This window comes from Lampetra planeri, chromosome 20 (assembly GCF_965212315.1).
Source record: "Lampetra planeri chromosome 20, kcLamPlan1.2.h2, whole genome shotgun sequence".
NCBI lineage: Eukaryota > Metazoa > Chordata > Hyperoartia > Petromyzontiformes > Petromyzontidae > Lampetra > Lampetra planeri.
In genome coordinates, this window is record NC_136126.1 from 3,181,519 (window position 1) to 3,194,267 (window position 12,749).

Here is a 12,749-nt window from a genome sequence, read left to right on the forward strand (position 1 = left end):
ATTTGGCCAGGTTTCAGTACGCTAAGTCCCACCTTTAAACTTTACACTGGACTCTTATATTGGATCATCTTTACAGGAGCGACGTTGTATCATCTCCTCTGCCTGCCGTGGCAGGCAGATGATTGGACAGAGCGAATGCATACGTTAAAAGAGTACACCTTCGTGAAAAGCGTTTAAAGACAAAACCATGTCAAAGGTTGATGCTACAGAGACTTCCACGCGTGTGCTGGACAGCTCTCCCTTGAACTTCTTTCGCACCGTACGTAGCCAACCGTGCCAATCGGAGTATCAACCAACTTGAGAACTCTACACTAGAGACGTTATGATACATACGCACATTTTAATTTTATTTTGTTTGACCCCCCCTGTTCATCACCAAGATGCCTATTTAGCAAAGGCAAAGTAAACATTTTTAAAATAAATAAAAGCCTGACGTTGCTGATGAGTCCAGCGTGATGAGCACCATCCGGGCGTTGATGAAGTTCTGTCGACATCATACAGTGGTTGGTCGTCCTCGTTTAACGCGGTAGATGCGTTCCTGAAAAGTTTCCGCGTTAAGCGAAAAGAGTTCCCTAGTGGAAGAACCGCGTTATAGTGAATACGCGTTCGAGTGTGAACACTGCGCGTTGCCGATATTGGGCTACGTGCTGACTAGCGTTGCGTGACAAGGTCTTTATTCAGCAGTGGATTGACAACTGCCTTTCATATTAGCACTATTCAAGATCACTATGATCAGCCATGATCTGTGAACTATTGGATGGAGGCCTTCTCATACGGTGACAATCTTTCATGGCCGTGCGATGCAGCAATCCAGCGTCTTCTTATTGCACCACTTCATCTCAACGTGGTGGATAACCGCTTGGGCGTGTTCCTTCCTCTGGCTGACATTCTGTCATTAATCTTCACCACTGAGTATTTCCCCTTCTTTGGCAAGATTGTCCAAGGCCACGAGATTTTTTTTTTTTGCAATCAAAATAACATCCCTGACTTATGTATGGTCTCCAATCCATGCGTTCCTCCTCTAGTTTCTCAATTTAAATCCACACATTAACCCCCCTTTCACACTGCCCCCCCCCCCCACCCCATGCTTCTTTGCACACTTTTCAGCTTTTCTAATCAGTGCACCTCAAACAAGTTTTAAGGAATGTGCGGTGTGGTCAGCTTCACTCACCTAGAAGCTAGGTTCAGTTCATGATCAAGATAAACAGGTTGCGAGGTTTTCAGATAGGATATTTTGTGTTAAAAATATGCCCTACACGGGCCGACCACATCCCATGACATAATCAGATGGCTTTAGGAATTTGTTATTTTGAAAAGGTGGTTCATAATCACACACACACACAAGAACACAATGCAATTCCATGAAAACGCAAAGATACACAACATCGTAAATACGCATGAGACTGCAGCTGCCCTTTAACTGATAACACTTAGGGAACTTAACGGTCAACCAAACACATTGGCACATCTGGTTCACGAAAACTCATGTTGAAGGCTGAACCGATCAAAGGGGTGTACACGTGACAAACACGTTATGACGCGTATACAATTTTTTTTTATCTACGACTTGATACGATGAACATTGGACCCAAGACACACATACATGGTTCGTAACATTCTGCACACTCCCAGTTCGTATAGAGTGTGGGATACTCTAAATGTAGCAATAGCAGAAGTTGTGCAAGTGTGCGTGTGTTTAACTTATCACTTGTAATTTTTTTTTAGACTGCTGGTATATTTTTGTGTGTCTGAGAGATTGTTCCACGTCAAAGCATCCCGTGAAGTAATCACGGGCGCTGTTGTGGAGAATTTTAAATAACAAAATTAATAAGCGGACAATAAATACGGCCTTGTATATCCCTCCACGCCTCGTATATGTCTGTCCCTCATTCGTATACGTGACACTTTACGGCAGCACTGCGTCTGACGCTCATTTCCCTCGAAAAAAAGACAGAGCGTGCGCCAGTCCAGATGGCACGGGCCGATGGCTTCTCGCGTTTGCGGGCACTGGGCATTGCGTGCGCGGGCCCGATAAGGAACCTCCAAAACTCGGAGGGCACGGTGTCGTCACGGGTTCGGCTCCAAGAGGCACGCGAGAGTAACTTCTCGTCCCAAACACTCGCCCCTCAGCAGCGCCCTATCGGGAGCTGTGTTTCACGTCTCTCCACCGTCCCCCCTCTGGTTTTTGTTCCTAATTCCTCAAGCGGGTGACATTTCAGCGCGTGCACACGCAACACACACGCACGCTCCACGTGGAACCAGAAGGAGGAGTTTTTTTTTTAGTCACCGTACGATTGTTATAGAGTACGGACGCAAGACACCGTCATCCAAGTGTCGTTGGTGGCCAAGGGGACGAGGCGAAATGGAACCACCCTTCGCCAGATGTATCGCTGTTTGCGCGCTGATGTGCCTGGTGGTGTCTGTGAGCCACGGTAAGAGTTCCACCACGGCTGCTTTGCTTTGTTTTTACGTTTCGTTCGACTCGCGTTTTGAAATTAATGTGACATTCAACGTTGGATACGCAAGCAAAGTTATGGTGCCTTAATGATAATTTATCTTGCGAAAAATCACAAACAGGCTATCTTGTGCCCCACGTATGTGAAGAGGGGCATTGACCTCTACCATGCGCTATATCTATATATATCTGTAAGTGACTGATAATTATTTTAAGTGTTGCTTATCAACCTGCATTTGACACGATGTTATAATTATGCATTCATTTCGAGACTGAAGCGACTGATTTCATTGGCCTATGTGCATTCATTTTAATTTTAGACATCACCGGTACAATTGTGTACGGAAACATTGTATTGGAAGTTCCTAAAATAATTAAATTATTTTTTATAATTTAATGAATTTAGCGTTTTTTTACACGCACTTTTTTTTTACTAATTTATTTACGACTGCACAAGTAGGGAAAATGTTCAGCATGTAAACTAATATAAAACTCATTCAATATAGTCACATATATAAACTCGAGTGTAGTGGTGGAACAGCGCTGTGTGTGCACTGCTCCATGAGCCCAGTGACCTGAGTTTGATTTCTGGCCATGGCTAACATCAGTGTTGAGCGATATCTGAGCCAGTGTTGGTTCCCCCTTCAATCAACTTGCACTGAATAGCTTGGTGACATACGGGCATACATCCCTCATCGTGGCTTAATAAAGGGCTGTAACTTAACATTATTAGAATTACATATGCTGAGATAATATTATATTATTTATATTGTTAACTATGAGTGCGTCATTATTTGTTATAGAAAGTGTCTAACTTTGTACCCCGCAGCTGAGAACCAAGACTAACATTTGCACAGTGCTAAAAAGCCAGATACTGTCTGTCATGGTTCCTGATGTAGAAATGTGGAAGTTCAATCACTGGTTCAGGCCAATGGAGATACGCGCTGCGTTGTTGGAAATTAGTAAAAAAAATTGTGATGTAATTTAACATTTTCACGAAAATATCTGCTGTCAAGAACAAGTTGCCAATGCATGCACTGAAACATGTTCGTCCACGGGACAATATACTTAAATCCACTCCTTCATTTGCAAAACCAATTCCTTTGCACCTCCACAGACACCCATTTGCAATGCGTATTGCAGTCTGCGTCACACGCACACGCACATGCGCGCACACGTTAGTTGTGCCTATAAATCTTTGGCCATTCGCCACGACTAAACTAGTCTGGCTATTTGGCGGCAGTCGGTGATAATTAACAAGGATCACTTTTGTCGGGCGATGCTGTTTGTTGCACTCCCCTTTCAGCCGCCGCAGCGACAACACAAACGCAAGCGAGCACCACGCCGAATGCAAGTCCCAAGGCGTCATCCGCAAGTACCCAATCGTCAATGAGTAAGCCGGATGGCATGAGTTTTGCATTTCACTTTTTTTTTGACATTTAACTTCCGGAGAAATGTATACAATTTATAAAAATTGCCATTTTCGTGCGATAATTTTGAATTTTAAACGTTACATTTTAATCCTCAACGTCATTTTCCTGTCAAAGCTGCGTGAAGCACCGTCATTTTGAAGAAACGTGGTGCCACTTTTTGTGGTAAAAGCGTGGAAGTTACGCCATATCAGTGGCTGTGATGTCACATGTAACCCTCTCGGATTCATCAATTGGAAACCAAACAAAAATTTAGATCAACCAAAGTTTAGTATCACAGGCGAAATTTCTTTTTTTTTTTATCTGAACATTGGGAAGACATCCCCACAGTAAATCGTTTATAGCGACCGTTCTATGCTGGGGTGTGGCAGAATGCACGATAGATAGAAGACAACCATATCGTTACCCATGTATCGATAGTTAATATTTTCACGCGCAATTTTATTGAGGGATTCCACTGCCGTGTCTTGGTGTGCTCTGGGACTTTTTGTTTTCCTGCCTTTCCCAACATTACATTTGGTGTAAAAAAAAATCTGAAGGAATTTATACTTATATTTGTGCTTATATACTTTATGTATTGCTTAGTGACTTGCTTAACCTCCCCTATACTTTGCACTCCTGCCGTAACTTTCCCTACTGGACATCTGTGAAAACGAGTTTTATAGCTCATCGGATTCTTCCAGTGTAAATAAAGATTCTGATTCAATGTGTTTAAGGCAACTCCTATGACTAATTGGGAATGGGACGCAAGCGTAGGATTGATCACCCTGTCGCTGGCCGCCTTTGGGGAGGGTGTATAGTGTGAAAGGCCGAAACACCCTAGGAACCAAAGGTACACTACTGACGATGCGCTCCCCAAATTTCACCAGGCTCACTGTTCATGAACTCTTGGAAGTGCTTGCACAAAGGATAGTAACATCTCATCCTGTGTTTTTGGAATCAGAGTTTAACATTGACAGTGTCGTGCCCTCCTCCTCACCCCCACCCCCCCATATTCCAAGTCTTTGAAAGCCCCCCCCCCCTCCCCGTTAAACAAGGCCACGCTACAGGGTTGATGCAAAGTCAATTGGACTACTGTTACTCTCTGGTTCTTTCGGTAAAGTCACGTAGATAGAAACATAACAAAAGAAAACGCGACGTTTCGGTAGCAACACAAGCGTCCGTCTTCAGGTGAGAGAATGACCTGCTGTTGTGGCTTTATATAGGCACGGGAGGGGGGGAAGGGGGGAGTTTTTGTCGAGTCGTGGCTGCAGGAGTTCACGGGGGAGAGGGTGGAGGGTTTGTGGCGTGCAAGGGACGAGTGGGGCTGGAGAAATTAGCATTGCAATGAGCTGGAAGCCATCCAGATATACAAACGCAGACAAAAACTTTAATCGAGAAGATGGATTCAGATTGAGCAATCATTGGAAGGATGTGATTAACCACATCAAGTTTTAACTGCTATATTTTCACTCACCCACCCGTGTCGTCTTGGTGTCCGGTTACTAATTTAAGCTCATTGACATGCTAATTTCTCCAGCCCCACTCGTCCCTGCACGCCACAAACCCTCCCCCCTCTCCACCGTGAACTCCTGCAGCCACGACTCGACAAAAACTCCCCCCCCCTTCTCCCCCTCCCGTGCCTATATAAAGCCACAACAGCAAATACTTTTCTCACCTGAAGACGGACGCTTGTGTTGCGACCGAAACGTCGTGTTTTCTTTTGTTATTTTTCTATCTACGTGACTTTACCGAAAGAACCAGCGAGTATGAATTCCTGCAGTCACGAAAGCTTCAAATCAAGACTGGACAACTGTTGTTCTCACGTATTGCGCTTTCATTTTGTAGGTACACTGGTAGCTGCAACGCCTACAGTGCTGCCGAAGGCGAACACTTCACGTATGGCGAACACCTCTCGGCATAAAAATGCCATTTTAAACTATAATACCTGTAAACAAGTATTTCCAATTGAGGGTTTGTCTTCTTTCGAAAGGGCCCACAAGCCCAGACAAACAGACAGCCCAGTCACACACCTACAACGTCCATTTCATATGCATACTTTATTTGTTCAAAAGCATTAGGAGTCATCTTCTTGGTTCTTTCGGTAAAGTCACGTAGAATGGAAATAATAAAATAATAAAAATAAAACATAATAAAATAATTCTCACGACGTTTCGGCCATAACGCAAGCAGCCGTCCTCAGGTGGAGAACAGGTCTGTCGAGAAGACAGACCTGTTCTCTCTGTCTTCTCGACATACCTGTTCTCCACCTGAGGACGGCTGCTTGCGTTGTGGCCGAAACGTCGTGAGAATTATTTTATTAGGTTTTATTTTTAATATTTTATTATTTCCATTTTACGTGACTTTACCGAAAGAACCTAGAAGATGAATCCCTGCAGTCACGAAAGCTTTAAATCGAAAAAAAATCATTAGGATGTACGACCAAAATTGTTAACACGAGTTTGCCATGTGGTAGGAAACCAGAGTGCCTCGAGAAACGCCATGCACACAGAGGGGGTTTACACTCAGCACAGCCATTTACTGGTCACATCTCACAGCCCTATGCCTACAACGCTGAGCAAGCACGGTTGGCCCACCAATCTGATCTAGTCAAATTTGGCTTTCAAAATCTGGCCAGATCAGATGCATTCAGGGTGATTTGGCCGCAGGCATATGGGGTCTGCCTGTGTATTGTCCAAATTGCATACGTATAGCTTTAATATTTTGGCCGATGATATATATTCTAGATTTGAAGCTTTCGTGACTGCAAGGATTCATACTCTTAGGTTTTTTCGGTAAAGTCACGTAGGTAAAAATAAAAAAGTAAAATAAAAATAATAGAAATAATAATATAAATAAAATTATAAATCACGACGTTTTGGAGGCAACACAAGTCTCCGTCATCAGGTGGGACCGTCACAGCTAAATTCACTGTATCAATCAACGTCGTGATATATAATTGTATTTCTATTATTATTTCTATTATGTTTATTGTATTATTTATTTTACCTACGTGACTTTACCGAAAAAACCTAAGAGTACGATGATATATATGTTAATTAAGTACATCGCATCAACAAGAGTACACACCAGGATATATACATGCACTTTAGGACACAGGCCCATCGATAGATATGCAGCCCCCAAGTACATAATAATGTTGGCCATCTCACCATCAACATTGTTTAAAGGCGAGACATTTTTCCCAGCCACATATTGTACCCAATATAATATTTACTAAGGAAGTTGCCAATTTTATTTTTATTTTACATGTATATTTATATGTGGACACTAGATCAAAATATTGTTCATGAATTCAATCGGTGGCTGAAATATGAACCGCGACGTTTTCGATTTCTCAGGTTTTGTTTGCTTATTTGCCACCATTTTCATACTTTACTAATATGCATCACATTAGATGTGAGTCATTTAAAATTCACTCAACGAGGCAATTAATATTTGCTTGCAATTTACGATCTCCCAACGGAGCGTTGTACCCCGTTTGCCCCTTCTCACTTGTCAGGTTTGGTAATCATATGGTTCCTAAAGTAGGAATATTTATTTCATATGTTTTACGTGTGCGGACAAATTTTTATTCAAAGTGTAAAGGTTGCGTACATTATAGTTTAGAGTTAATTGCATACGTAGGCTTTCATGACCAATGTTATGATTGATAGTTTGCTTATTTTTGGTTAGATGGTGTAATTGTCCTTGTTATTTCAACATTCCTCCAATTTGGCTTAAAAAAGAACGATGAAATTTCGCATATTTGCCCGCGTGATCACTTAATTTGATTGGCTCTGTCACGTGGTGGAGGGTTATGATTAAACGCATTTACATTAAACCTACACCATCAAACACAAGTTAACCGAATTATAAACGTGAGTTTAGAGCTTTGCGTTGACATATTAAAGATGGTGTATGGAGTTTTGAAACATACACAAAGTAGGAAACACCAGTTTCAAAAGCACATCCTTTCACATGCCGTTTAAAACCACGTGCACCGCAAGGTGCATTTTATCAGCACACCTGCTTCAGTAGGCAGCTTTGAACAGGAAAGGGAATGGAACGGTGACCTTTTATTTTATAACCACATATACATATATACTGCATCAAGCACGTACATGTGTAATGTTAGCCAGGCGTCTGCTGTCACACGCCCGAATTTCGACCTGTTGGCGGTTCCCTACTCCATGTGCGTCGAGGTCCCATCTCCTGGCTGTGCCAGCGCATGATGGCAGTAGAGCAAGTGGGTAAATTTCCATCTGTAATCCATCTGTATGGGAATTTAGTGTTACCCCCCCTCCCCCCAACACCACCTTGCATGCGTGGGTACTCCGGATTTCTCCCATATATATAAACACTGATTAATGGAGTTGTTATGTTGTATCTTCTTGGTTCTTTCGGTAAAGTCACGTAGAAGGGAAGTAATAAAATAATAAAAAAATATAATAAAACAATTCTCACGACGTTTCGGCCACAACGCAAGCAGCCGTCCTCAGGTGAAAACCAGGTCTGTCGAAGCGACAGCGTTTGAATGAAACAGCACACGTGCTTGGAGCATATATATAAGCTGGGTTGGAAGGGGGAAAAGAGCGCCTTGACAAAAGAATATGCATATCAAGAGGCATTTAGCATATTTATGGGAAAAAATATTACGTTGTAGTTTAGTACAATGAATTAAAGGTTTAGCATTACAAATACGGCATTTGTACAGAATATACCTAAATACTTCACGTGCTGTTTTTGGCATACACACATTGCGTTAGAAACACTGCACATTCGTACGTGTCCTGTGCATCTCAATGGCTCTCAATTGCACGACAAATTTCGCAGAAATGCTCGACAGTGGCTGGTTTCGCTTAAGTGATGTTATACTTTGGGATGTTGACACCTATCTTTGTTGTAAACTTCACGGCACAAACCTTGACTTAAAGCTTTGGTGACGGCAGGAATACATATTCTATGGGTCTTTCGGTAAAGACACGTAGATAGAAAAATTATAAAAATTGGCCTATGTGCAATCATTTTAATTTTAGACATCACCGGTACAATTGTGTACAGGCACATTGTTTTGGAAGTTGCTTAAATGATGCAATTATTTTAATAATTGAATTATTTTAGCGTTTTTTTTACACGCACTTTTTTTTACAAATTAGGCTTAAGTATGACATGCCATTGGTAAATAAAATACATTTATTTACGACTGCACAAGTTGTCAAAATGTTCAGCATGTAAACTAATATAAAACTCAATATAGTCACATATATAAACTCGAGCGCAATGGTGGAACAGCGCTGTGTGTGCACTGCTCCATGAGCCCAGTGACCTGAGTTTGATTTCTGGCCACGGCTAACATCAGTGTTGAGCGATATCTGAGCCAGTGTTGGTTCCCCCTTCAATCAACTTGCACTGAATAGCTTGGTGACATACGGGCATACATCCCTCATCGTGGCTTAATAAAGGGCTGTAACTTAACATTATTAGAATTACATATGCTGAGATAATATTATATTATTTATATTGTTAACTATGAGGGCGTCATTATTTGTTATAGACGATGCCTAACTTTGACTAACATTTGCACAGTGCTAAAAAGTAAGATACTGTCTGTCATGGTTCCTGATGTAGAAATGTGGAAGTTCAGTCACTGGTTCAGGCCAATGGAGATACGCGCTGCGTTGGTGGCAATTAGTAAAAAAATTGTAATGTAATTTTACATTTTCACGAAAATATCTGGTGTCAAGAACAATTTGCCAATGCATGCACTGACACATGTTCTTCCACAGGACAATATACTTGAATCCACTCCTTCATTTGCAAAACCAAGTCCTTTGCACCTCCACAGACACCCATTTGCAATGCGTATTGCAGTCTGCGTCACACGCACACACACATGCGCGCGCGCGTTAGTTGTGCCTATGAATCTTTGGCCATTCGCCACGACTAAACTAGTCTGGCTATTTGGCGGCAGTCGGTGATCATTAACAAGGGTCACTTTTGTCGGGCGATGCTGTTTGTTGCACTCCCCTTTCCGCCGCCGTAGCGACAACACAAACGCAAGCGAGCACCACGCCGAGTGCAAGTCCCAAGTCGTCATCCGCAAGTACCCAATCGCCAATGAGTAAGCTGTCAAAGCTGCGTGAAGCACCGTCATTTTGAAGAAACGTGATGCCACTTTTGGTGGAAAAAGCGTGAAAGTTACGCCATATAAGTGGCTGTGATGTCACATGTAACCCTTTGGATTCATCAATTGGAAACCAAACAAAAATTGATGTTTACACCTACCTTTGCTGTAAACTTCACGGTACAAATCTTGACTTAAAGCTTTGGTAACGGCAGGAATACATATTCTATGGGTTTTTCGGTAAAGCCACGTAGATAGAAAAAGAATAAATAAAAATATCACGACGTTTCGATCGCAACACAAGCAATCGTCTTCTCACCTGAAGATGATTGCTCTTGTGGCGATCGAAACGTCGTGATATTTTTTAAAATAATTTTTCTATCTACGTCGCTTCACGGTAGAAGTAGTTCCTTTTTTTAAACAATAAATTTGAGCTCGATGATAATACGCGTGCTCTCGTCACGGTCGGGTTGCAGAAATTACCCACGCACCGATAATGATGGCCAATTCTAATGCCTCTGCAGCCACTCAATCTCCATGTAAAATATACACACAGAGGTGCGTGTGCATATTCTTACTTAAGATCGACGCCCAAGTTCGAACCCACACGGCTCAAAGCTTCGTCCACCTCACCGCACACTCACTCCTCCGCTTCACTTTTGCGACATCGCAATCCGTACAAGATAAGGGCTCTTGGGCCATGAATTAAAGATGTGGTTGCAAGTCAAGGTGGTTTCACCTTGCCTTGATCAGCGGTGTTTATTTGGCGACAGCGCCATCGCCATTTGCAGGTGAACGTCACGCTGAGCAGCACAGATACGCGTTACTTGTTTACAATGTACACACAGCTAGATCCATGTATAGATACCACACTCATAACAAATACATTACTGAGACTTTATAGAGAGAATGTGTTTTGTTTGACAGCCCCTTACATGTCTCTCACCAATCTCTAGGCACTTAGTAATGAAACAAAACGTGACCTGCATACCTCTGCAAGATGTAGAGGCATCCCTTTTACAATATTTAATGAACCGTTGATGCGAAAAAGGGTCATCTCGTCATGAGTGGATCAGTGGGGTGTCTGCGATTGGATCACACTCTACGTTACGCGTACTTGAATTGCTTATTGAATGATGGTTTCGTCGGCCACCACCTAAAGTGTATACATTTCGACTCCTCTCATCAGGTGCTGTTTCTACAGCCACAACGAACAATCTGACCACGATAACCAGCACATTCTCACCGACAGGTACTTTCTATTGATGTTATTTTCAAACTCACTAAACTAAAGTGACCGAAACAAAATAAAACGAATGGTTATAAATGATGAACATTGTTAATTTCATAGTTGCACATTGGAACGTTTGGCTCGTGAGAAATGTCAATGAATGTGTGCCGAACGGCGCATGAATGATTCTCAACGCTATGCCCCGCGCGCAGATTCTACAGCTTCGACGAACAACCAGACCACAGGATCCATGCTTTCTTCACCCGCAGGTATTTCCCTTGGTGTCATTTTCAAACTCACTAAACAAAAAAAAATTAAGCAAAAATAAATAAATCGGACGGTTATAAGTGTCGAACATTGTTAACGTTATGGTTGCGCATTCAAACGTTTTGCCTGTGAAAAAGACGTCTCGGTTTTAACACGTAGGCTTTCGCGACAAAACCTATCAAAATAAAGGGTTTTTTTGGGGGGGTTAGATCGCGTAAATACAAATGTGTCGTACTCGAATTGTAAATGTTGTGTGGGTTTACCCTCAACCACACCGGTTTGCTGAAGTAGCAACTAATTGGCACGTTTTGTTTACGTGGCAAACCTTACGAATTGGCTGTGTCGGGTGGTGGAGGGTTTAACGACACGTTTATATTTACACGATCAAAAAAAAACCCTTTATTAAAGACGTCTCGGTCAACGCTTGCAGAACAACACGCAAATTATACTTAAGGCTCTGCCACGCACCTGCAGGTTCTACAATCGCACCGAACGACCAGACCTCAGGACCGACCTCATCTTCACACAACGGTATTTCTCTTCGCTGCGTTTTCCGCACAAAAATAAAAATGAAACGAAACTCACGACGAAGTATTTGAACCATTGTAAAATGCGTTCACGCTTGCTCCTTTAAATGTTTCGCTTGTTACAGTTGTCCGAGTATGCGTGCATGTGAAGCCGGGCGTACACGCGTATATAAACCTTGCTACGTGTGCCAGGTTCTACTCCTGGATCCACAACGTCCGGACCGAGCACAGGACCCACCTCATCTGTTTGCGGTATTTCTCTTGAATTCCGTTTTCCAAACTCGAAAGTTCAACAATTGCTTAAAGAAAAGGAAATGTATCTGAGAAGTATGTTACGAGACTCGAGCGTGCCGCAATAGTGAATGAACGCACACGAATGCCAGCTGGGATACAGAAGATTAAATAACACAGTGCACTAAGAAGTGCATTCTTTTGATAATAACTGAGAATTTATAGATTAAAAAAACTAACAAAAAACTTTTTCTCTCAGTATAAATAAATATTTGAATATGTATATCCATGTAAATCATTGTCTATGTATTGTGTTCTTGCAACACCCTCAACATAACAGTATTTAAACACACTATCCATTCTGTACAAAATAATCCATGATATATATACAGTACATTACTCGATGCCATAATAACATAACGTTAGATTATAATTAAGTGCCAATATTCATACACATAATTATAAACCAATCACACCATATTACAGTAATTATGAACAGGTT

General features: G+C 42.0%; 1 protein-coding gene across 4 annotated transcripts in view; it reads left to right on the plus strand.

The window, feature by feature from the left end:
- The first annotated feature begins 2,059 nt into the window (after positions 1 to 2,059).
- Positions 2,060 to 12,749, plus strand: part of PTPRC (protein tyrosine phosphatase receptor type C) — a 35,188-nt gene continuing 24,498 nt past the window's right edge. For 2 of the 4 annotated variants that reach the window (XR_013586458.1, XM_078603264.1), the window contains exons 1-8: positions 2,061 to 2,432; positions 3,762 to 3,848; positions 5,713 to 5,763; positions 9,911 to 9,988; positions 11,181 to 11,243; positions 11,435 to 11,491; positions 11,964 to 12,020; positions 12,209 to 12,268. Coding sequence is in view for 3 of the 4 variants with exons in the window: in XM_078603264.1 (XP_078459390.1) it covers positions 2,363 to 2,432; positions 3,762 to 3,848; positions 5,713 to 5,763; positions 9,911 to 9,988; positions 11,181 to 11,243; positions 11,435 to 11,491; positions 11,964 to 12,020; positions 12,209 to 12,268 (523 nt within the window). In the remaining variant the exon portion in view is untranslated. Of the gene's footprint in view, positions 2,433 to 3,761; positions 3,849 to 5,712; positions 5,764 to 9,910; positions 9,989 to 11,180; positions 11,244 to 11,434; positions 11,492 to 11,963; positions 12,021 to 12,208; positions 12,269 to 12,749 lie in introns of all 4 variants that reach the window. The other 2 variants (XM_078603265.1, XM_078603266.1) reach the window with 2 other exon arrangements.